The sequence below is a fragment of the Bubalus bubalis genome, chromosome X (genome assembly GCF_019923935.1).
Source record: "Bubalus bubalis isolate 160015118507 breed Murrah chromosome X, NDDB_SH_1, whole genome shotgun sequence".
Taxonomy (NCBI): domain Eukaryota; kingdom Metazoa; phylum Chordata; class Mammalia; order Artiodactyla; family Bovidae; genus Bubalus; species Bubalus bubalis.
Window position 1 is genome coordinate 54,641,895 of NC_059181.1, and position 26,463 is coordinate 54,668,357.

The 26,463-nt window shown below is 39.7% G+C and overlaps 1 protein-coding gene across 1 annotated transcript in view; it reads left to right on the top strand.

Annotated features, from left to right (window-relative positions):
* DGKK (diacylglycerol kinase kappa) overlaps window positions 1-26,463 on the top strand; it is a 160,038-nt gene that overhangs the window by 88,791 nt on the left and 44,784 nt on the right. The window contains exons 7-11 of the mRNA XM_045164345.1: window positions 18,002-18,104; window positions 23,137-23,320; window positions 24,045-24,153; window positions 24,915-25,054; window positions 25,984-26,065. Of these exons, the coding sequence (XP_045020280.1) occupies window positions 18,002-18,104; window positions 23,137-23,320; window positions 24,045-24,153; window positions 24,915-25,054; window positions 25,984-26,065 (618 nt within the window). The remainder of the gene's footprint in view (window positions 1-18,001; window positions 18,105-23,136; window positions 23,321-24,044; window positions 24,154-24,914; window positions 25,055-25,983; window positions 26,066-26,463) is intronic.

Genomic DNA, 26,463 nt, shown 5'->3' on the forward strand with positions numbered 1-26,463 from the left:
ACAGTGAGAGACTTTATATTCTTGGGCTCCAAAATCACTGCATGAAATTAAAAGACACTTGCTCCTTGGAAGAAAAGCAATGACAAACCTAGACAGCATATTAGAAAGCAGAGACATTACTTTGCCAACAGAAGTCCATCTAGTCAAAGCTATGGTTTTTCATTGTCATGTATGGATGTGAGAGTTGGACCATAAAGAAAGCTGAGTGCCGTAGAATTGATGCTTTTGAACTGTGGCATTGGAGAAGCCTCTTGAGAGTCCCTTTGACTGCAAGGAGATCCAACCAGTCCATCCTAAAGGAAATCACTCCTGAATATTCATTGGAAGGACTGATGCTGAAGCTGAAACTCCAATACTTTGTCCCCCCTGATGTGAAGAACTGACTCATTAGAAAAGACTCTGATGCTGGGAAAGATAGAAGGCAGGAGGAGAAGGGTACGAGAGAGGATGAGATGGTTGGATGGCATCACTGACTCAATGGACATGAGTTTGAGCAAGCTCCGGCAGTTGGTGATCCACAGGGAAGGCTGGCATGCTGCAGTCCATGGGGACACTAAGGACTGAACACAACTGAGTGACTGAACTGAAAGTTGATCCACTTGGCTGTACAGTAGAAACTAATACAACATTGTAAAGCAACTCTACTCAAATAAAAAATAAAAGGCTAGTAAACAAAACAACAGCAACAAGAATGAATGAAATACTTCAATCCTTTTTATGGATGAATAGTATTGCATTCTAAGTGTTTCTATTGCTTCCTATCCTCATCTACACTCTTTATAACCTTTTGTTTCATTTTTAATGAAAGTATAATTGAGTTATAAAAGTATGTTAACTTCAGGTGTACAGTACTCAATTTTTTGCAGATTATATTCCATTATGGATTTTTACAAGATATTGTACATACTTCCCCATGCAGTATATATACTATATATACTGCATATTCCCTATATAGTAAATCTATGTTGTTTATTTATTTTATGTATAGTACTTTGTATCTATTAATCCCATACTCTTAATTTGTCCCTCCTCTACTTCCTCTCCCATTTGAAAAACCCAAGCTTTTTTCTTTCTCTGTGAGTCTATTTCTCAAATTTATTTGTATTATTTTTTAGATTCCACATAAGAATAATATCATATCAGTCAGTTCAGTCGCTCAGTCGTGTCCTACTCTTTGCAACCCCATGAATCACAGCACGCCAGGCCTCCCTGTCCATCACCAACTCCCGGAGTTTACCCAAACTCATGTCTATTGAGTCGATGATGCCATCTAACCATCTCATCCTCTGTCGTCCATAGTATTTGTCTTTCTCTGTCTGACTTATTTCACTAAGCATAATATTCTCTAGGTCCATTCACTTTGCTGCAAATGGAAAGATTTCATTCCTTTTATGACTAATATTCCATTGTGTATACATTTCATACTTTCTTAAACCAGTCATCTTTTGATGGGCACTTGGGTTACTTCCACATCTTGGCTGTTGTAAATAGTGCTGCTAAGAACATTGAAATGCATGTATCTTATCAAATTAGAGTTTTCATTTTTTCCAGATACATACCAAGGAGTATAAATGCTGGATCATATGGTTTAGTTTTTTATGAAAACTCCATACTGTTTTCCACAGTGATTATACAAATTTACATTCCCACAAACAATGTAGGAGGGTTCTCTTTTCTATAAATCCTCTCCAGCATCTATTATTTATATACCTTTTGATGATAACCATTCTGAGTGCTGTGAAGAGATACTTCATTATAGTTTTTTCCCTATTTGCATTTCCCTAATAATTAGTGATATTGAGATCTTTTTGTTAGCCAACTGTATTTCTTCTTTAGAAAAATGTCTTTTTAAGTCTTCTGCACATTTTTTGATTGGGTTGTTTGTTTTTTTCAATATTGAGTTGTATGGGTTGTTTGTATATATTGGATATTAACTGCTTCTTGGTCACATTGCAAATATTTTCTCTCATTCCATAGGTTATCTTTTCATTTTGTTGATGGTTTTCATTGGTGTGCAAAAGCTTTTAAGTTTGATTATGTCCTATTTTAAAATATTTTCCAATTATTTCTTTTGCTTTGGGAAACTGATCTAAGAAAATATTGCTATGATTTATGTCAAGGAATGTTTTGCCCCTGTTCTCTTCTAAAAGTGTTGTGTCATAACATTTAGGTCTTTAACCATTTTGAGTTTATTTTTATATGTGGTTTAAGGGAATATTCTAATTTTTTTTTAATCTACATGCCCAGTTTTCCCAGGACCACTTACTGAAGAGACTCTCTTTTATCTATTGTATAGCCTTGCCTCCTTTGTCATGGGCCATATCTGTGTGGGTTTATTTCTGGGCTCTCTATTTTATTCCATTGATCCATGTGTCTGTTTTAGTGCCAATACTATAATGTTTTCATTACTGTTGCTTTGTATTACTACAAAGTCTGAAGGTCTGAAGTTAGGGAGTGTGATTCTTCCAGCTTTCTAATTCTTTGTCAAGATTTTTTTTTTTGGCAATTCTGGGTCTTTTGTGGTTTCCTATAAATTTTAGGATTATCTGTTCTAGTTCTGTGAAAAATGCTATGGGTATTTTGATAGGGATTGCATTGAATCTGTAGATTGCTTTGGGTAGTATGGCCATTTTAGCAATATTAGTTCTTCCATTCCAAGAACAAGTGATTATCTTTCCATTTCTCTGAGTAATATTTAATCACTTTTATCAAAATTTTATAGTTTTCATATAATGAGTCTTTCACCTCCTTGGTTAACTCTATTCCTAGAGTTTTTTTTAATGCTACTTCAAATGAGATTTTTTTCACTTTCTTTTTCTTATATTTCATTATTAGTGTATAGAAATACAAAAGATTTCTGTGTATTAAACTTGTATCCTAGTCCCTTTCTGAAATCATTTATTAGTTCTAGTAGTTTTACATATCGGAGAAGGCAATGGCACCCCCACTCCAGTACTCTTGCCTGGAAAATCCCATGGATGGAGGAGCCTGGTGGGCTGCAGTCCATGGGGTCCCTAAGAGTCAGACACGACTGAGCGACTTCACTTTCACTTTTCACTTTCATGCATTAGAGAAGGAAATGGCAACCCACTCCAGTGTTCTTGCCTGGAGAATCCCAGGGACGGGGGAGCCTGGTGGGCTGCCATCTGTGGGGTCGCACAGAGTCGGACACGACTGAAGCGACTTAGCAGCAGCAGCAGCAGCAGTTTTACATACAGACTTTAGTATTCTGTATATAGAGTAGCATGTCATCTTCAGATAATGACAGTTTTATTCCTTCCATTCCAATTTGGACAATTTTTGTTTCTTTTGCTTGCCTCATGGCTATATCCAAGACTTCTAATGATATGTTAAACAGAAGCAGTGAGAGTTGGCATCTTTGTCTTATGCCTCAATTTGGCAGGAAGGTTTTCAGCTTTTCTCCACTGAGTATTATGTTTGCCATGAATTTGTTGTAAACAAACACATCTTTATTATATCCACTTTGATGATAATTTTTATTTTGAATTTTGTCAGATGCTTCTTATACATTTATTGAGATTATCAAGTGCTTTTTCCTTTCTTTTTGTTAATGTGCTGTATCACATTGATTGATTTGTGTATGTTGAACCACCCTTGTGACTCTAGAATGAATCCAGCTTTATCATCATGTATGATCCTTTTTATGTATTGTAACATTTGTTTGCTAATATTTTGTTGAGGATTTTTGCATCTATATTCATCAAAGATATTAGCCTTTGATTTTCTTTTTTGTAGTGTTTTGTCTAGTTTAGGTATCAGGGTAATGGTGGCCTCATAGAATGAATTTGGAAGTGTTCCCTCTTCTTCAATTTTTTGAATACTTTGAGAATATAGGTGTCAACTCATCTAAATGTTTGGTAAAATTCACCTGCAAAGCCATCTGGTCCTGGACTTTTCTTTCTTGAGAGTGGTGTTTGATTACTGATTTAGTTTCATTACTAGTAATTGGTCTAATAATAGTTTCTATTTCTTCTTGGTTCAGTCTTGGGAGATTGTACATTTCTAGGAATTTGTCCATTTCTTCTACATTGTCCTTTTTACTATTATATACTTTTTCATAGAAATCTCTTATGATCCTTTGTATTTCTGTGGTATCAGTTGTAAATTCTTTTTCATTTCTGATTTTATTTACTTGGATCCTCTCTCTTTTTCATGATTCTGACTAAAGGTTTATCAATTTTATATTTTAAATAACCAGCTCTTAGTGTCATTGATCTTTTCCATTTTTTAGTCTCTATTTCATTTATTTATTAGAGAAGAAATCTTTATCATTTACTTCATTCTATTAACTTTGGGTTATATTTGTTCTTCTTTTTCTAGTTCCTTTAGGTATAAAATTATAGATTGTTTATGAGATTTTCCCACCATTCTATCTTTCAGCTCACTTATCCTCTCTTCTGCCTCAGTTATTCTACTGTTGGTTCTCTCCAGAGGGTTTTTGATCTCATTTATTGCATTATTCGTTATTGATTGACTCTTTTTTATTTCTTCTAGGTCCTTGTTAAACATTTCTTGCATCTTCTCAATCCTTGTCTCTAGTCTATTTATCTGTAACTCCATTTTGTTTTCAAGATTTTGGATTATCTTTACTATCACTATTCTGAATTCATTTTCAGGTAGACTCCCTATCTCCTCCTCTTTTATTTGCTTTGGTGGATTTTTATCATGTTCCTTCACCTGCTGAATATTTCTCTGCTTTTGCATTTTGTTTAGATTGTTGTGTTTGGGGTGCCCTTTCTGAAGGCTGGAAGTTCGTGGTTCTTCTTAATTGTGGAGTCTGCTCCCTATGGATGGGGTTAGACTAATGGCTTCTCAAGGTTTTCTGGTTGGAGGAGCTTGTGTCTGTCTTCTGGTGGGTGGAGCTGGATCTCTTCTCTCTGGAGTGCAATGAAGTGTCCAATAGTGAGTTTTGGAGTTTCTATGGGTTTGGCATGGCTTTGGGCCGCCTGTTTTTTAATGTTCAGGGTTGTGTTCCTGTTTTGCTGGAGAATTAGTATGGTGTGTCTTGCACTGGAACTTTTTGGCTCTTGGGTGGAGCTTGGTTTCAGTGTAGGTGTAGACACTTTTGGGTGAGTTCTTGTCTATTAATGTTTCCTAGAGTTAGGAGCCTCTTGATGAAAGTGAAAGTGGAGAGTGAAAAAGTTGGCTTAAAGCTCAACATTCGGAAAACGAAGATCATGGCATCTGGTCCCATCACTTCATGGGAAACAGATGGGTAAACAGTGGAAACAGTGGCAGACTTTATTTTTCTGGGCTCCAAAATCACTGCAGATGGTGACTGCAGCCATGAAATTAAAAGACGCTTACTCCTTGGAAGGAAAGTTACGACCAACCTAGATAGCATATTCAAAAGCAGAGACGTTACTTTGCCAACAAGGGTCCGTGTAGTCAAGGCTATGGTTTTTCCTGTGGTCATGTATGGATGTGAGAGTTGGACTGTGAAGAAAGCTGAGAGCCAAAGAATTGATGCTTTTGAACTGTGGTGTTGGAGAAGGCTCTTGAGAGTCCCTTGGACTACAAGGAGATCCAACCAGTCCATTCTGAAGGAGATCAGCCCTGGGATTTCTTTGGAAGGATTGATGCTAAAGCTGAAACTCCAGTACTTTGGCCACCTCATGTGAAGAGTTGACTCATTGGAAAAGACTCTGATGCTGGGAGGGATTGGGGGCAAGAGGAAAAGGGGACGACAGAGGATGAGATGGCTGGATGGCATCACTGACTCGATGGACCTGAGTCTGAGTGAACTCTGGGAGTTGGAGAAGACTCTTGGGAGTCCCATGGACTGCAAGGAGATCCAACCAGTCCATTCTGAAGGAGATCAGCCCTGGGATTTCATTGGAAGGAATGATGCTAAAGCTGAAACTCCAGTACTTTGGCCACCTCATACGAAGAGTTGAGTCATTGGAAAAGACTCTGATGCTGGGAGGGATTAGGGGCAAGAGGAAAAGGGGACGTCAGAGGATGAGATGGCTGGATGGCATCACTGACTCGATGGACGTGAGTCTGAGTGAACTCCGGGAGTTGGTGATGGACAGGGAGGCCTGGCGTGCTGCGATTCATGGGGTCGCAAAGAGTCGGACATGACTGAGTGACTGATCTGATCTGAGAGTTAGGAGTTCTCTGATGTTTCACAGTTTTGGAGTTAAGCCTCCTGCCTCTGGCTTTCGGTCCCTGTCTTACAGTAGCCTCAAAACTTCTCCATTCACACAGCATAGACGATAAAACCCCCTAGGTTTATTGATGAAACAATTCTCCAGAGCCAGAAACACCCAGAGAGATTCACAGAGTTATATACAGAAGAGAAGAGGGAGGAGGGAGATAGAGGTTACCAGGAGGAGAAAAGGGAGAGTCAAAAGGGGAGAGAACAATCTAGCCATTAATCTAAGCCCTAAGTGCTCTCCACAGCCTGGAACACCCAGAGAGATTCACAGAGTTATATAGAGAAGAGAAGAGAAGAGGGAGGAAGGCGATAGAGGTGACCTGGAGGAGAAAAGGGAGAGTCAAAAGGGGAGAGAACAATCAACCCAGTAATCAAATTCTTAAGTGAAAATGGATAGCAAATATTAGATTCTTAGCAGTACAAAATTGATAACAAATATCAAAAAGCAAAGATTATAAACCTGGGAGAGAGGTTAGACTCTCAAAAATACAATATAAAAAATACAAAACATAATCACAAATTTTTTTTAATATATATGGAACTTGTTTTAAAAAATAGGGTTTTTTTTTGAAAAGTAATAGTAGGCTATAAAAATGAAAGTTAAAGGAGTAATAAAAAACTAATTTTAAAACAATAATTAAAAAGTGGTAATAGTAAAAATATATCTAGAAATTTCTCTTGGCTGTTGTGGGCAGTGTGGGGTCAGTTGTGTCAGATGGTCCCTCGTTCCAGCTTGTACTTGTTCTCAATGTCTATGAGTGAAAGTGAAGTCACTCAGTCGTGTCCGACTCTCTGTGACCCCATGGACTCATCTGTCCATGTGATTTTCCAGGCAAGAGTACTGGAGTAGGTTGCCATTTCCTTCTCCAGGGGATCTTTCCCACCCAGGGATCGAACCCAGGTCTCCCGCATTGCGGGCAGATGCTTTACCATCTAAGCCACCAGGGAAACCCATTAAGGTCTACCGGTGCCCTTCAAATGCACAGTCTCCAGTACTAAATGCAGGGTTTTAATCTGTTGCACCTGTCACTTCCAGAGTGGTTCCCCCTTCTTTGTTTATTTTGGCTTCCTTCCTTTGCAAGTCTCTTCAGTATCTAATTTCCACCCTGACACAAGGGGGCAAAGGGGGCCACTAATTTAGGCTCACTTGTTCAGTTGTGTTGTGGGGAGGGAAGGACACTGCAAACAAATACCACTGGCATGTGGGGGGCAGTGCTTGCAGTGGATGGACCACATTAGTTTTGCCACAGCCCAAGGCACCATGTATTTCCCAGGTCTACACTGCTCAGGCTCCAGGGTTCTCTGCAGGGTCACTGTCTCAAGTGGGCCCTGCATTTCATGCAATTCCCAGGTATAAGCCACTCAGGTTCTCCGCAGGGGCACAGACCCAGATGGGCTGTGTGTTTTGTGCCCTTCCCAGGTCCGAGCAGTTCAGGCAACTGGGTGCTTGACGAGAGCACTATCCCAGGTGGGCTGTGCTCTTATTCACCTCCCTGGTCCTGGTCACTCGGTTTCCCAGGTGCGCCACTAGAGCACAGTCCCAGCTGTTTCGTGTGTCTCCTCTGGGGAGCTGATCTCAGGTTGTGACACTCCTGACAGATGTCAACCTTCCAGGATCCCAGGAAGATGTGGTTAGCAACTGAGAACCTGCTCACAGTTTGGTGGAAGATGCAGTCTCTGGGGCCAAGGTTGCAGCAGCCCCTTGCCTTCTGGCTCTGGCTGTCGCAGGCCTGCCTCTCTGCCTCTGGGGAGGGAGGGCCCTATGTGGCAGCCAGCTTGCTCTCCTTTGGTATTCACTCAATCCTTTGTTCTGTGATCATGCCAGGGGTCACCATGAGGCTTTAGAGCCTTTTGCAGGAAAAAGTTTTTGTTTTTTTTTTTTTTTGTCTCTGGTGTTCTGAGGATTTGGGTTGTTATCTCACATTAGCTCCTTCACATTGTCCTCAAGGCATTCAGGCCCAGTCCTTACCCTAAAGACCAATGATGCAGCCCAGGACCCCTGCCCAACCCCCACTTGCTACTGGAGGACATGAGTGTCTGGGCCACTTCTCCACTGGCAGTTGTGGTTAGGTGCATATTCTGTGGATTTTTTTTCCCTCCCAGTTATGTTGCCCTCTGAGATTCCAGAACTCCCCTCAGACACTCCTGTGCGAGGGTTTCCTGCTGTGTGGAGACTTCTCCTCTTTCCTGACTCCCTCCCCAGGATGGGCCTCCGTCCCTAAATCTTTTGCCTCAGTTTTTGTCTTTTATATTTTGTCCTGTCTCCTACTGAAGAGATTGGGCTGCCTTTCTGGGTGCCTGGTGTCCTCCACCAGTGTTCAAAAGTTGTTCTATGGAAGTTGCTCAACATTCAAATGATCTTTTGATGAATTTGTGGGGGAGAAAGTGGTTTCCTGTCCTATTCCTCTTCCATCTTGGGATTGCCCTCCTCCAGTTTTGTTTTTCGTCCTATTCCTCTTCCATCTTGGGATTGCCCTCCTCCAGTTTTGTTTTTTCTCCTTGTAGTTTATTTATAGTCTCATAACATTGTGGTCTGGAGAGGGCAATGGCACCCCACTCCAGTACTCTTGCCTGGAAATCCCACGGACGGAGGAGCCTGGTGGGCTGCAGTCCATGGTGTCGCTAAGAGTCGGACACGACTGAGCAACTTCACCTAACGTTGTGGTCAGAAGAGTTGTTTGATATAATTTCAATTTTCTTAAAATTTACTGAGACATTTTCTTCAGCCTAACGTGATCTATTCTGGATAATTTTCCATGTATAGTCAAAAATAATTTATTTTCTGCTGCTTTTGAATGGAATATATATAAAGAACAGTTTGTCTTATGAATTAAGGACAATATTTCCTTATTGGTTTTCTATCTCAATAATCTGTTTATTGATATGTGGGTTGTTAAAAACCTATTATTGTGTTACTATAAATTTCTCCCTTTATGTCTGCCAGTATTTGCTTCTGCCTGCATGCAGGAGACCTGAGTTCGATCCCTGGGTCTGGAAGATCCCCAGAGAAGGAAATGCAACCCACCCCGGTACTCTTGCCTGGAAAATCCCATGGACAGAGAAGCCTGGTAGGCTACAGTCCATGGGGTGGCAAAAGAGTCAGACACGACTGAGCAACTTCACTTTCACTTTCTTTAGTGTTATGTTTAGATTCCTTTCTCTTTTTTGTATGTATGGTTGTTGTTCAGTCACTCAGTCATGTCCAACTCTTTGTGACCCCATGGACTGAAGCATGCCAGGTTCCCCTGTCCTTCACCATTTCCGTGAGCTTCTTCAAACTCAGGTCCATTGAGTTGGTGATGCCATCCAACCATCTCATCCTCTGCCATTCCCTTCTCCTCCTGTTCTATCTTTCCCAGCATCAGGATCTTTGTATGTATATCTAATAATTATATATATATATATATATATATATATATATATATATATATATATATTGTTGTTGTGGTTGTTTAGTGTCTAAGTTGTGTCCAACTCTTTGCAACCCCATGCACTACAGAACACCAGGCTACTCTTGTCTTCCACTATCTCTAAGAGTTTGCTAAAATTCATGTCCATTAAATAAGTGATGCTATCTAACCATTTCATCCCATCCTCTGCTGCCCCCTTCTCCTTTTGCCTTAATCTTTCCCAGCATCAGGGTCTTTTCCAATGAGTCAGCTCTTTGCATCAGGTGGCCAAAGTATTGGAGCTTCAACTTAAGCGTCAATCCTTCCAATGAATATTCAGGGTTGATTTCCTTTAGGATTGACTTGGTTTGATCTCTCAAGAGTCTTCTGTGGCACCCCAATTCAAAAGCATCAATTCTTCAGTGCTCAACCTTCTTTATGGTCCAACTCGCACATCCATACATGACTACTGCAACAACCATAGATTTCACTATATGGTCCTTTGTCAGCAAAGTGATGTCTATTTCTCAATATGTTGTCTGGGTTTGTCATAGCTTTCCTTCCAAGGAGCAAGCATCTTTTAGTTTCATGATGGCAGTCACTGTCTGCAGTGATTTTTGGAGCCCAAGAAAATAAAATCTGTCACTGCTTCCACTTTTCCCCCTTCTATTAATATTTGCCATTGAGTGATGGGATCAGATGCCATGATCTTAGTTTTTTTAGTGTTGAGTTTCAAGCCAGCTATTTCACTCTCCTCTTTACCTTCATCAAGAAATTATTTGGTTCCTCCTCACTTTCTACCATTAGAGTGGTACCATCTGCATATCTGAGGTTGTTGATATTTCTCTTGGCAATCTTGATTCCAGCTTGTGATTCATCCAGCTTGGCATTTCACATGACGTACTCTGCATATAAGTTAAATAAGCAGGGTGACAATATACAGCCTTGTTGTACTCCTTTCCCAATTTTGAACCAGTCAGTTGTTCAATGTCTGGTTCTAACTGTTGCTTCTTGACTATCATATTGGTTTCTCAGGAGACAGGTAAGGTGGTATGGTACTCTGATCTCTTTAAGAGTTTTCCACAGTTTGTTGTGATCCAAATAGTAAAAGGCTTTAGAGTAGTCGTTGAAGCAGAAGTAGATGTTTTCCTGGAATTCCCTTGCTTTCTCCATGATACAATGAATGTTGGCAACTTGGGCTCTAGTTCCTCTGCCTTTTCTCAACCTAGCTTGTACATCTGCAAGTTAGTTCACATACTGCTGAGACCTGTGCTGTGTGCTGTGCTTAGTCACCCAGTTGTGTCTCTTTGCAACCCCATGGACTGTAGCCCACCAGGCTCCTCTGTCCACAGGGATTCTCCAGGCAAGAATACTGGGGTGAGTTGCCATGCCCTCCTCCAGGGGATCTTCCCAGTTCAGGTATCAAATCCATGTCTTCCACATTGCAAGCAGATTCTCTACCATCTGAGCCACCAGAAAAACCCAAGAATACTTGGATATTCTTGTGGATATCTATCTGAGGGATAGTCAGATAGAGAAAAACAAATACAGTATTATTTCATATATATGTGGAACCTGAAAAGAAAACACATGAACAAACATAACAAAACAGTGATATCTTGTGGATAGCCTATCCCTCCTCCAGGGGATCTTCCCAGGAGTCATACCTATAACCCAGGAATCATATCGGGGTCTCCTGCATTGCAGGCAGATTCTTTACCAGCTGAGCTACCAGGGAAAACCCACTGAGGCCTAGCTTGAAGGCTGTTTTATAGCCCTAAGTTTGTGCCTCTTAATCCCACTCACTTATTTCACTCATCCCCCAACCTCTTCCACTCTGGCAACCACCAGTTTGTATATATGAGCCCATTTCTGTTTTGTTATGTTTGTTCATGTGTTTTCTTTTCAGGTTCCACATATATATGAAATAATACTGTATTTGTTTTTCTCTATCTGACTTATTTCACTTAGCATAATATCCTCCAGGTCCATCCATGTTGCCACAAATGACAAAATGTTGTTCTTTTTTATGGCTGTGTGATATACCATTCAGTTCAGTTCAGTTCAGTCGCTCAGTCATGTCCGACTCTTTAGGACCCCATGAATCACAGCACGCCAGGCCTCCCTGTCCATCACAAACTCCCGGAGTTCACTCAGACTCACGTCCATCGAGTCGGTGATGCCATCCAGCCATCTAATCCTCTGTCGTCCCCTTCTCCTCCTGCCCCCAATCCCTCCCAGCATCAGAGTCTTTTCCAATGAGTCAACACTTCGCATGAGGTGGCCAAAGTACTGGAGTTTCAGCTTTAGCGTCATTCCTTCCAAAGAAATCCCAGGGCTGATCTCCTTCAGAATGGACTGGTTGGATCTCCTTGCAGTCCAAGGGACTCTCAAGAGTCTTCTCCAACACCACAGCTCAAAAGCATCAATTCTTTGGCACTCAGCCTTCTTCACAGTCCAACTCTCACATCCATACATGACCACTGGAAAAACCATAGCCTTGACTAGACTATATAAATATATATGTACATATGTATGTATACATTATATATATTATATATGTGTATGTATATACATATGATGTATGTGTGCATATGTATATGTATGTATTATATATGTATACATTATATCTGTGTGTGTGTGTATATATATATATCTCACATGTTCTTTATCCATTCACCTATGAATGGACACTTACAGTGGTTCCATATCTTTGTTATTATAAGTAGTATTCAGTGAACATAGGGGTATGTATATCTCTTTGAGTTAGTGTTTTCATTTCTTTGGATAAATACCTAGAAGTGGAATTGGTGGATTGCATGGTAGTTCTATTTTTAGTTCTTTTGAGGAATCCCCATAATGTTTTACATAGGGGCTGCATCAATTTAAATTCCCACCAACATTGCACAGGTGAACCTTTTCTCCACATCCCCACCATCAGTTGTTGTTTCTTGTCTTTTTGACAAGTCATCAGAAACTTGTGAGATGATATCTTATTGTCATTTTGATTTGCATTTCCCTGATGATTACGGATGTTGAGCATCTTTCCATGTGTCTGTTGGCTATCTGTATGTCTGCACTGGCAAATGTCTGTTCAGGTCCTCTGCCCATTTATTAACCAGGTTTGGGGTTTTTTTTGTTGTTGTTTTTCTTTTTTTTTTGTATTGAGTTGTATGTGTTCCTGATATATTTTCCATATCAACCTTTTTCTGGGTATATCACTTGCAATTATCTTCGCCCAGTCAGGGGGCTGTCTTTTCATTTGGTTGGTGTTTTCCTTCACTGTGCAAAAGTCTTTGTTTCATATAGTTCCATTTGTTTGTTTTTGCTTTTGTTTCCTTCCCTGAGGATACATATACAAAAAAATATTTCAAAGAGCTCACTGCTTATGTTTTCTTCTAGTTTTATGGTTTCAAGACTTACATTTAAGCCTCTAATCCATTTTATTTTATTTTCATATATTTGTAAGAAAGTGGTCCAGTTTCATTCTTTTCAATACAGCTGTCCAGTTTTATTGAAGAGGCTGTCTTTTTTCCATTTATATTCTTATTATCTCTTTTGTCATAGGTTAGCTGATCATATGAGTGTGGATTTATTTCTGGACTCTCTGTTCTGCTCCCTTGATCTGTGTGTCTTGTTTCTGTGCCAGTTCCATACTGCTATGAATTCTATAGCTTTGTAGTATAGAACTGTGACAGCTCTAGTTTTGTTCTGTCAAGATTGCTTTGGCTATTAGGAGTCTTTTGTGTTTTCATTTAAGAACTGTGTTTTTACTTGTTCTGTGAAATATGCCATTGATATTTTGATAGGGATTGAATTTACTCTGTTGATTACTTTGGGGAGTATGGACATTTTAACAATATTGAATCATCCAGTTCATGACTGTGGTATATTTTTCCATATTTTGGTGTGTCATCCTCAGTTTCTTTAATCATTGTCTTATTGTTTTGAGGTTACAGGTCTTTTTACTTCCTTGGTTAAATTTATTCCTAGGTATTTTATTATTTTTGATGCAATTATAAATTGGATTATTTTCTTCATTTCTCTTTCTGATAGTTCATCATTAGTATATAGAAATGCAACAGGTTCCTGTATATTAATTTTGTGTCTGCAAATTTCTTAATTCATTAGCTTTACTACATTTTTGGTGCAGTCTTTGGTGTCTTCTCTATATAGTGTTCTGTCATATGAAAATAGTGATTTTTTTACTTTTCTTATTTTGATGATTTTATTTCTTTTTTGTACCTCATTGCTATAGCTAGGTTGAGGATTTTTGCATCTATATTTATCAAAGATATTGGCCTGTAATTTTCTTTCTTGTAGTGTTTTTGTCTGGTTTTGGTATCAGGATAATGGTGGCCTTATAGAATGAGTTTGGAAGTGTTCCTTTGTTTTTTTTTTCAAACTGATAGATATTAACTCTTCTTAAAATATTTGGTAGAATTCATCATGAAGCCATCTGGACCTTGATTTTTCTATGGGGGAGTCTTTTGATTACTGATTCAATTTCATTACTAGTAATGAGTCTATTCAGATTTTCTGTTTCTTCATGATTCTGTATTGGATGATTATATGATCTAGAAGTTTTTTCCATTTCTTCTAGGTTGTTTAATTTGTTGGCATATAATTGTTCATAATATTCTCTTATAATCCTTTGTATTTCTGGTGTGTAAAGTTGTAATTTTTCCTTTTTAATTTCTAATTCTCTTTTATGGGGTGCTCCTTTTTTTTTCTTGATCAGCCTAACTAAATATAAGTTTCTTGATTTTGCTTGTCTTTTTAATGCCATGACCTTAGTTTTTTCAGCGTTGAGTTTCAAGCCAGCTTTTTCACTCTCCCTTTTAACCCTCATCAAGAGACTCTTTAATTCCTCTCTTAAACCAACTCTTACTTTCATTGATCTTTTGTATTTTTTAGACTCTATTTCATTTATTTCCTCTATGATCTATTATTTTCTTCCTTCTCCTAAGTTTGGGCTTTGCTTATTCTTCTTTTTGTAGTTCCTTTAAATGATATTTAGATTCTTTGAGATTTTTGTTTCTTCGAGTACACCTGTATCATTATAAAGTTCCCTCCTAGGGCTGCTTTTTCTGTGTCCCATAGATTTGGGGACATGCAAAAAAATGCTCAAACTACACTACACTGTGCTCATTTCACATGCCAACAGGGTTATGCTCAAAATCGTTCAAACTAGGCTTCAGCAATACGTGAACTAAGAACTTGTAAATGTACAAGCTGGGTTTTGAAGAGGCAGAGGAATCAGAGATCAAATTGCCAACATTCATTGGATCATGGAGAAAGCAAAGGAGTTCCAGGAAAACATCTACTTCTGATTCATTGACTACTCTAAAGCCTTTGACTGTGTGGCTCACAACAAACTATGGAAAATTCTTAAACAGACAGGAATACCAGACCACCTTACCTGCCTCCTGAGAAATCTGTATGCAGATCAAAGAAAAAAAAAAAACAGAACCAGACTTGGAACAACTGACTGGTTCAAAATTGGGAAAGGAGTATGACAAGGCTGTATATTGTCACCCTGCTTATTTAACTTATATGCAGAGTACATCATGAGAAACGCTGGGCTGGAAGAAGCACAAGCTGGAATCAAGATTGCCGGGAGAAATATCAACAACCTCAGATATATAGATGGTACCACTCTAATGGTAGAAAGTGAAGAGGAGTTAAAGAGTCTCTTGATGAGAGTTAAAAGGGAGAGTGAAAAAGCTGGCCTGAAACTCAACGCTGATATAACTAAGATCATGGCATCTGGTCCTATCACTCAACAGCAACTATTAATAGAAGGGGGAAAAGTGGAAGCAGAGACATATTTTATTTTCTTGGGCTCCAAAATCAGTGCAGACGGTGACTGCAGTCATAAAATTAAAACAAGGCTTGCTCCTTGGAAGGAAAGTTATGACAAACCTGGACAGTGTATTAGCAAGCAGAGACATCACTTTGCTGACAAAGGACCATATAGTCAAATCTATGGTTGTTGCAGTAGTCATGTATGGATGTGAGAGTTAAACCATAAAGAAGGCTGAGTGCCAAAGAATTGATGCTTTCAAACTATGGTGCTGGAGAAGACTCTTAAGAGTGACTTGGACTGCAAGGATATCAAACCAGTCAGTGTGTTAGCCACTCAGTTGTGTCCGACTCTTTGCAGTCCCATGGACTATAGCCTGCCATGCTCCTCTGTCCATGGGATTTCCCAGGCAAGAATACTGAAGTGGGTTGCTGTTTCCTTCCTAAAGGAAATCAACCCTGAATATTTATTAGAAAGACTGATGCTGAAGCTGAAGCTTCAATATTTCAGCCACCTGATGCAAAAAGCCAACTCACTGGGAAAGACCCTGGTGCTGGAAAAGATTGAAGGCAAGAGGAGAAGAGTGTAACAGAGGATGAGATGGTTAGATAACATCACCAACTCAATGAACATGAATTTGAGCAAACTCCAAGAGACAGTGGAGGACAGGGGAGCCTGACATGATACAGACCTTGGGGTTGCAAAGATTTGGATACATCTTAACACTGAATACAACAACATAGATTTTAGAGGTGTGTTTCCATTTTCATTTGTCTCAAGGTATATTCTGATTTTTTTATTGACCTATTGGTTATTTAGCAGCATGTTGTTTAGTGTCCCTATGTTTGTGTTTCTTCCAGTTTTTTTCATGTAGTTGATTTCTAGTTTCATAGTGTTGTTTTCAGAAAAGACGTTTACCATGATTTGAATCTTATTACATTTAATGTGACTTTGTTTTATGGCTTAGCATGTGATGTATCTGGAAAATGTTCTATGCACACTTGTGTTAAGGTAATCTAATTTGTAATCTAATTTGTTAAGGCCAGTGTTTTCCTTATTGACTACCTGTTGGCTGATGTATCCATTGATGTAACTGGGATATTAAAGTCCTCTAAAATTCTTGCATTTCTGTCTCTTTCTTCAGTTATTTCTGTTAATATTTGCTTTATATATTTAGGTGCTCCTCTGTTGAGTGCATAAATGTTTACAAATGTTATATATTCTTGTTGGATTGACCCCTTTATCATAATTTAATGCCCTTCCTTGTTTTGTTACAGTCTTTGTATTAAAGTCTGTTTTGTCAGATATAAGTATTGCTACTATGGCTTTCTTTTAATATCCATTTGCACTTTCAGTCTGTGTGTGGCTTTAGATCCGAAGTGAGTTTCTTGTCGGCAACATATATGTGCCCTGTTTTGGTATCCATTCAGCCCTCTATTTCTTTTGATTGGAGAATCCGTCCATATAAATTTAAAGTGATTATTGATAGGTATTTACTTACTGCTATTTTGTTCATTGTTTTCTGGTTGTTTTTGTAGTTCTCTGTTCTTGTCTTCTCCTCTTGGTTTCTTGTGTTTTGATGGATTCCTTTAGTAATATGTTAGGGTTCTTTAAGAAAGTAGATCTAGTAACCATCAGTGACATACTGAACAGCACAGGGAACTCTGATCAATATTCTATAATAATCTAAATGAGAAAAGAACATGACAAAAGAATATATACATGTACATGTGTAACTGAATCACTTCACTGTATACCTAAAACTAACACAACATTGTTAATCAGTTATACTCCAGTATAAAATAAAAATTTTAAAGGAAAGTAAATCTTAAGTTTTCATCACAAGGAAAAAAATGTAACTATGTATAATTATTGATTTAACTAGACTTACTCTGGTGACAATTTCACAATGTATACAGATATCAGGTCGTTAGGTTGTATACCTGAAATTAATGTAATGTTTATTTCAATTATATTGTCATTTAAAAAATAAGACAACTCTGCTTGTCCTCTGGATCTTTTTTAATTAATTTTGCCTAATTAGGCCAGGTTCATGTCATCTAGTAACTGTGTAATTTTTCAGGAAGTGATGCTTGAAGATATCAGAAATCTGCGAAGTATGACATTAGTAGGGAATGTAGCCGAGTCTTAGGTTTTTTACTTCAAGGTTTGACCTTGAGCAAAATCCTTTTCCTCTCTGAGCTTTGGTTTTCTTATTTCTAAAACAAATTTAATAATGTCTTCCCTAAAACACATCACTGTTGTAAGGCTTGAAGTATAATAACATATTGTCAGGATTAGCACTCTTGTACTGCAAGTAAACTCCCCATTCTGTAGGCCACTAAAATTGTACCCAGGACTGGCATCTACTCAGTGTCTATAATAGTATCTTCTGAAAGGCACCTTTGAAAGGAACAGGGTTCAGAGACCACATTCAGGGATGATGCAGACTCAAAATGGAGAAAGACATTGAGTCAGGAGTATGTGTATGGCACCAAATCTCAAAAAGGGAGTTTTGAGTACTGAGCACTTAAATTTTGGAATTGAGACAAAATGATGCTCTATGTTATCCTTTTCTCACCCCACTCATGTTTTTTTTTTTCTTTCTTTCTTCTGTCGTTCCAGGTGCATGATGACTGCAGGAGACGGTTTTCCAAGGAATGCTGGTTTGGAAGTCATCGATCATCAGTCATTCCTCCCACTGCCCTGAGCGACCCCAAAGGTGATGGTGAGTAGCTAAATGTTAATCTCAGAAATACATTGGGGAGGGAGGGAAGGTGCAAAGCCTGGGGGAAATGACTGCAATTAAATTATTCTGGTCAACCAGTCAAGCATTTCTGAAAGTACAAGTGTGCAAATGTGTAGAGCATGCCTGTGTGCTCAGTTGCTCAGTGTGTCCTACTCTTTGTGACCCCATGGACCATAGCCCACCGGGCTCCTCTGTTAATGGGATTTTCCCAGCACAAATACTGGAGTGGGTTGCCATTTCCTCCTCCAGAGGATCTTCCTGACCCAGGAATCAGACCTGCATCTCCTGTGTCTTGTGCACTGCAGGCAGATTCTTTACCGCTGAGCCACCAGGGAAGCCCCTATGTGTAAGGACAGCTCATGATTTTTAGACTTTTGGGATGGTGAATTAGATGTATCTGTATGTGGGGATGTTCTTTGTAGCCTCTGTCACAATTGTTTCCAAATGATCAGATTTCATTTCAGCTTTTTCATGATTTCCAGACACTAGATAATCCATGAAATAATTTTGTTTGCTTGCTGCCTACTTCATTGCCAAGGAAAACCCAGCATTAGCTGGGAGCAGAGAAAGGAAAAGAAAGAAGAGTATATAGTTTCCTTAGAGAACAGAAGGGGGAAGTATTCCTGTAATCATTACAACAGTTTTAGAACTGGACACAGCATATGTGCACATACATGTATGTGAGCTGCTCTAGTCTTTTCCAGCTTCTTTCCTAATCCCAACACAGATACAAACAGACATTGGTACATGGAATGAGCCACTCACACAGTTTTCTGCAGGCAAGCATACTCATATGTCCCCGTGATGACATGCTCAGGCACATATCCCTCACTCAGGGATGCATGCATATAATAATCTCCGATCTATTCAAATATTTATCCACATAGATTCACCTACAAGATAGGTGACTAGAGAGATCATGAGACTGATGCCTTGGTACATAAGAGATACTTGACTGGCTAGGAGAAAAAAGAGACTACGGGAAAGATGGAGTTGATAGAACAGGAAAAGTAGCCAACTAGTCAGCCAGGTGCACTCAGGCTCCTAGTGAAAGTCAATGAAGTCCTGAATCTGAAGTGGTGAGACTTTGCTCACCACTACAGGAACCTGGGAAAGATGTCTCTGGGGAGTCTGAAAGATAGCCACTTCAGCATCTAATAAATCACTCCCAAATAAGTGTTAAGGGGCTGCCACCTCTTCCATGTAATTGGCCCAATGGGTTCTATGTTTCCTGGCCTGGTGGAAGTTAGAGTTTTTTAGTTTGTTTTTTCCCATCCTATATAATTTCTTATTCCTGTTATAGATGGCCAACTAATAGCATTGCTGCTTCCTTTTGCTTTCCACCAATGTCATATTATTTCTTAGAAGCACCTATGCTAAGCCATTCTTTTGGTGTAGTGACTCATATTAATGCCCCATGAGTTAGCCTTTCATCCTCGTCATCTGCAGTCTTGATCCAACTGAATGTCACTCTTGAGAACCCGTCATTCTAGCATGTATTACTTGGTTTATTAGGAGTATCTTTTAAAACCTCCGTATCTTCTTGACTTTTTCTGGCTTCTTGGACCTATCCTTAATGGATAGGTCTCCTGTTGGGAAGTCCCACCCATCTTGGAGATGATAAAATCATTAAAAATGATCTGGGCCAACCCCTCTGGCCAAGCTAGGGAATCCCTTCTCCAACATCCCAGAGTGGAGGCATCTGAGGAAACATGTGCCATTGTTGAGTAGCACTCATCTATTCATTCATTATTTATTCAGTCAACAAACTCTTAATTTCTGAGAAGGTCTTCTAATTTCCCCTTTTTCCTACCCAATCTGCTTAGTAAATGTCTTCTCTCATCCTAGAGGGTGAGAACAAAATTAATTCTTATCTCCTGTTTAAAGGTTTCTGTAATTGCCCCTCCCCATTTCTCTTGACAAATAAATCACTTCCTTTGCTGTGAACCCAGAACACATATCTCAGAGCACTTACCACACTATACTATAGTTCATCACATGAATGTTTCCTACTCTAGACTGGGAGCTCTTGTACCACTAGCACTTAAACCTGGATACATGGCATATTCACAGTCAAGATTTGTTGCATGAATTAATTAATACATTTGCTGAATACCAAGTATATGTAAGGCTCAGTGATGAACAATGTAAAGAATAGGATATGACTAAGACAGAATCCCTGATTCATATGGGGGCAAAATTCATATGCAGTATTTGTCAAATCTGAGAATGCATCAGAATCATCTGGAAGGCTTGTTAAAACACAGATTTCTAGGCCCCAGTCCCTGCCCCACAGCTTTTGATTCAGTAGAGCTGAGTAGGGCACAAGAATTTTCATTTCTAACACATCCCCAGATGATGCTGATACTACTAGTCTTGGGAGCATACTCCATCATGTACTAACTGTGTGACTTTGGGCCAGTTACTTAACCTCTCTTTGCCTCATGTACCATGTGTTTCCTGCCAATAGGACATAAATTTGTACTTGGATGCCTTATGAGGGTTAAACGAGGAGTTAACATTTGTAAAAGAGGATTTTAAAATACAGGAAGGGGAACAGGAAGCCAACCTTAACATCCTTTTGTGATATGAACTGAACAAGTTTGAGAGTTGGCTCCTTGGTTTGGGGCACTGTGATTATATTAATGTACCTCAAAGAAGCATGAGCTCTTTTTTGAAAGGCTCTTTCAGACTGTTGACTCATCTGGAGCTTAAAGTCAAGTAAATCCCCTAAGCCCTTTTCACACTTTGATGCTGCCAAGCCAAGTTCCTATTGTCCTGTTCTGCTGCAATTTATGCCCTTGGGCCTAAAGGCCAAGCCTCACATTTATTCCTTTTTTAGCTTGTTGACTTTGACCCAACTGCTTGTTAAGGTCATTTGTCAATCTTGATTCTGTCATCCAGTGGCTCTCCATCCAGCTGTAGGTACTTCAAAGTTGACAAGTTGCCCTTCTATATTTTTATTTTAATTAGTTAAAATTGCTGAATAATGCAGGACATTCCCTTACAATTAACATTAGCCTATTCAAAAGCAACCTTGTGGACATGATTATTTACTTGGTTATGAATCTTCTTAACATTGCTATATTCTAGCCCACATTACTATCCATGTAGTAATCTTGTCACCTTGTTCACAGGATTCATCTAACATCTTATTGTCATTTTATCTGGTTCCTGTCACCTCTCTCCCTCACTCCACAGTAGCCATGCTCTTCTCTTCACTGTCCCTAGACATCCTAGGCCGTCTCCCTTCTCTGGGTAGCTTCTTAATCTTCCTCCTGACCCCTAAAAAACTCTTCCCCCAGATATCTGCTTTACTTACTACCTCCCTTCAGTCAAATCTCATCTCAAATGTCATCTCCCCAGAGGAGCCATTCCTGACCATCTTGTCTAAAATAACATCCCCTTCAGTCTCCATCCCCTTTTCCTGCTCTATTTTCTTCATATCACATTATTTCTATATTTATTTGTTACAGTCTATATCCTTATATTAGAATATATGTTCCACAAGAGCAAAGATTGTTTCTATCTTGTCTATCAGTATATATCAGAACATAACAAGGACAAGCACAAAGAATGCCCTCAATACATATATGTTGAATGAATGAATGTCTTAACTACCACTATTTTAACATATTTTTCGTTAAAAAAAAAGTGTTAAAAAAGGATAATGTGTTCAAGGGGGATAACTCCTTCCAGGCTATGCTACTGAAGGGACATAGCAGACTCCTCATGTAGTTATGAGCCCTGGCAAGCCCTGAAAATTTGGTGCATGACAGCCTAACTGGTTCAGGATGCCTTCAAGTTCCACTGGCCAGTGAGTAGAACTTAGCCCATAGAGGAAGCTTGCTTTAGATTTTTCCAGGTAAAATAGCCAAGTCAGTAGTCTTCCTTCAGGCTCCTTTTTATCCAGGTTACAACAAATGGGACATTTCAACCTGCCTCTCTCCCCCTAGCCCACACCATTCAGGAGCAACCCACATCCTTTTTCCTCTTTGCACTTATTTTTGCTGGGGAATCCCTGCAAAGCCATGAGCTCAGAGGTTTGGGGGCTCACAATTTGTCTAGCATCTCCTATGAGGCCATTGCTCACTGCCTGTCTCCCTGCCAACAGACTCTATGACTCTGCATGAGCTGGCAGGCTTTGGCAATTTAGACTGCTATAACTCCACTTCTCTATGGGGAATTTTACTATTGGGGATTATTAAAAGCTTCTGTCTTGTCCAGACAATTTCCCTATAGTCTTGTTTCCCCTGAAAGTTGATATGATAACTTAGACTGCTCTACCGGAGCCTTAGAGGAGCAATTAAATCGCCCTGCTTCACCCCACGTTGATACTTTCTGTTATTCGTTCTTGGCTGAAAGGCAGCCTTTCCTACCTATCTCTCCTGACCTTATATCTTCTCAGTGTAGCAACTGAGCTATCACTCACTGAGCTAGTACTCATTAGGTATGCTGATCCTTCTCCTAAGCTCTCAGTCTTCTCATTCCTTAGTTTCCCCTTGGCATTTTATTGATCTTTGGTTGTGGTACCAAATTTTTATTCTTTGTGTTACAATACACTCTTGTGTATGTCTGTCTCCCCAGCCTGAGGGCAAGGTCTAGAACCCTAGAAGTATCTAGCATGATGATTGGTATGTAGTAGTTGCTTAGGAAATATTGGCTACCTGGCAACAGCTAGGCAAAGACCAGCTGGTTTTGTTTTTGTTTTTGTTTTTGTTTAATGAAAGCCCCTTTGGTTTGCATCTGACTTCCCTTCTGTTCTTCAGTCTCAGAAGCACAAGGAAGCTGTGGGAGGTATTAGATGCCTGTTATCTTGATGGTGGTGATGGTATCATAGGTGTATGCATATGTCTAAGCTCACTAAATTGTACACATTAAATATATGCAGTTCTTTGTATATGTTATACCTCAATAAAGTTGTTTTTAAAAGTCTGCAAAATTTGATGTTAAGTCATCTCAATAGCCCTTTTCTTTTTTTTTCTTTTTTTTCTGTTGTGTGCATTATTAGGCCAATTAGTAGTATCTCCAGACTTTTGGAATCTTGATTGGTCTTCAGCCTGTTCATGCCCCCTTCTCATCTTCATCAACTCCAAAAGCGGCGATCATCAAGGGATCGTCTTCCTCCGGAAATTCAAGCGGTACCTTAACCCATCTCAAGTGTTTGACCTGTCGAAGGGTGGACCTGAAGCCGGGTAAGCATGGGGTAAGGGATGTAGTTGGGCATATAGAAATGATTCCCCTCTCTGCACATTATAGAGTAGGATAGGCTTCCTGGAATTAGTTCTAGTACCTGGACAGGAAAGATCTATTTTCTCAAGACAGGACACAAACACAGCTCCAGAACATCTTGAGTTGGCTGGCTAGAGAACTTTTAGCCCTCTCCAGAAATCCTTTCAAGCCTGTGTCTTGCTCTCAGGTTTGCTTCATCTTTTCCAGTTGGAAAAGGTAAAACTATGTCTCCTGACTTCAGAGGAGGAGGCAAACTGATATTACTATACACGTTTCCTGTCATTCACTCTTTTTCCTGGGGCCAAGTAGATATATCTCTACTGGAGAGCTGTATTATTTAGAGACCATCTGGCTATTCAGCCCTGGTTTCTGTGAACTCACTTGCAACTGTGCAAGGCACTCTTCCTAGGCCTCAGCAAGTAGATTTGGCTAGGCCACTAGTAACTTACAGAACAAGGTTGAGCCAACAAAAGTGTGAGTCAAGGCAAGGCCTGCACTCCAGGATTGCCTGTGGGAGCATTACCTATGATCTTAAGTACACAGAGAGATAGAGGTTAAGGAAAAGGAGGCAGGTAGCCTAATAGCAAAGTGCAGAAGGACCAGTCCATAGCTCCTGGCACATTGTAGGAAAGAGTTTTAAAACTTGTCAGTTCATGAAATGACTGCCCTTTCCCTTCTTCTTTCCAGGCTCTGCATGTTCAAGAACTTTGCTCGCTTTCGCGTGGTGGTTTGTGGTGGAGATGGCAGCGTGAGCTGGGTCTTATCTCTGATTGATGCCTTTGGATTACATGAACAGGTGAGTCCCTCACTGATTTAGTTTAACCATCGCTAGGAGACTAGGAGTATGGAGCTACTTATCCCATGACGTCCCCGTCTTTACTCTTTTTGTCTATAAAAAGTATGTTTCCTACTGGTTTCACAGTCAACCTGACTGGTAGGAATATACCTATACCATTTTGGGGGTCTATCAATAGGAAGGAGAAAAGAGGAAATTAGCAGAAAAAATGAGCAATGCTCTATTCCCCAAGCCCCAAGATGAAGATTTGAAGGGGAGGAAGGCAAGCAAAAAAGAAGTGGCATCAGGGAGCATTCAACACCCATTCCCTACCCTTCCTGAGGCCACTTATTTTATTTGCTGAGTCTCAAGTGTAGCAGAATGTTCCTCTACCTCTACCTTACCTCGCTCTCCCTAAGCAGCCCCCTACTCTTCTGACTGCAGTAACTTTGTCTCCTTGAGGCACCTCATCTCCTTGGACCAGCCTAGATAAAAATTTGTGGCTATGTTTCTCTTTTAGAAGCATGACTACAAATATTGGCATATTCCAGCAACTTTTCCGCTTACTGAGTAGGTTCTGTATTGCCACGAGTGGCACCCAACTACTTAGGGAAAATTTCACTCAATTTCAAACATCTTCCTATATACTTCCTAAAATCACAAGTCCTTTATTGCCACTGACTTTGAGACAATATTCTTTCCCAAAAAGCACTCTCTGGGTCCTTTTATGGGTGGATCTTGGTAGGATTGTCTGAAAAGGTTGCCTGGTATTGTTCTTGCAGTGTCAGCTGGCAGTAATCCCTCTTGGAACTGGTAATGACCTGGCCCGTGTCCTCGGCTGGGGTGCATTCTGGAACAAAAACAAGTCACCTCTGAACATCCTCAACAGAGTAGAGCAAGCTGGTGTGAGGATTCTAGACAGGTGAGTGGCTGAAAGATCAGGTCATTGTGGCTCTTCCAGTCCCTTGCCAGTTGCTCTCAGTTAGTTATATTATCTCAATCAGGGATGTTCTAAACTTCTTCACAGAGCCTCATTGCTTTTCTGGCTCCAGTGCAGGAAATTTGGGGGATCTTGTTTATTAAGAAAAAAGAATCTACTATGTATCCTTTAAACATCACTGAAGCCCCTCTTCAAACTTAAAAGATCCTAGAGCAGGAACCCCCATTAGTAAATTTCAAGGGTTCTTCGAACCTCCTTCAAATTGCATAGCTAATTATCTATGTAAGCATAGTTTTTCCTTGGGGAAATTTCCATCTTTCTATTCTAAGATTGTATAAAAAACTATTCTATAATTCTATAGCTTCATCCAGTTCTCAAAGAAATTAAAAAATAGAATTTAATAAATAAATAATTGGCCTGGATTATTTGTGCCCTAGAAAAGAGAGAATATTGCCCTCCAATCTTCTGAGAAGAAAGATTTTCTATGAGGGGGCATACTATTTGATTTATGGCTGCTAATAAGACTATCCTTGGGAGCTTTTTCAAGGTACCAAGCTGGGGCCTAGCACAAATATTCTTATTCAGTAGGTCTTGGGTAGGGCCCTGGTATGTATATGTTACAAAAGCACCTCAAGTGATCTTGATAGTTATCACTGCTTGGGAAGTGCTGCTCTCTGAGAACCCTGTGGTAGAATTCCTTCCAACAAACTGGCCTTGAGAAGTCATGAGGCAGAGGACCCTCTTGGTCCTCTCACCTTGAGATCAAGTGACCTGAGATAACTTGGGCATCCCATACAACACATCATGACTCACCACATAAATATTTTGACCTTTTTCATGACATATGAAGCATTGCTGCCACCCTTTAATGAAACAGAGCCCTAAATATTTGTCTTTAAACTTCATCTCAGATGGAGTGTGATGATCCGTGAGACTCCCAGACAAACCCCATTGCTAAGAGGGCAAGTTGAAATGGACGTACCCCGATTTGAGGTAACTACTGCCTAGTTGTAATTCAAGCCAACATCTTTATTATGCATTGAAACAATAGGTAAAACCCAGAGAGAACCATTTGTATTATCCATGGGCTTGATGAAGATGAGATCAGTGAGGATTAGGGACATTTCAATCAGCAGTTCTTTGCCAAACAAAACTGTGTGAGGTGTTGGGGATATAATTCCATTGGAAAATATGGATTAACTATAGTGTGTGAGATACTGTTCTAGGAGTTGTTCTTATAGGCTAATTGGCAAAGAAGATTTACACAGTTCATGCTGTCATGGAGCCCATAGTCTATGTGCAGTGGTAGAAAAATAGTTTAATAAAATAGTAAGAGTGTTTGTATATAACGAAATAGAAGGGAATGGAAATACCCAGCAGGTGTACCTAAC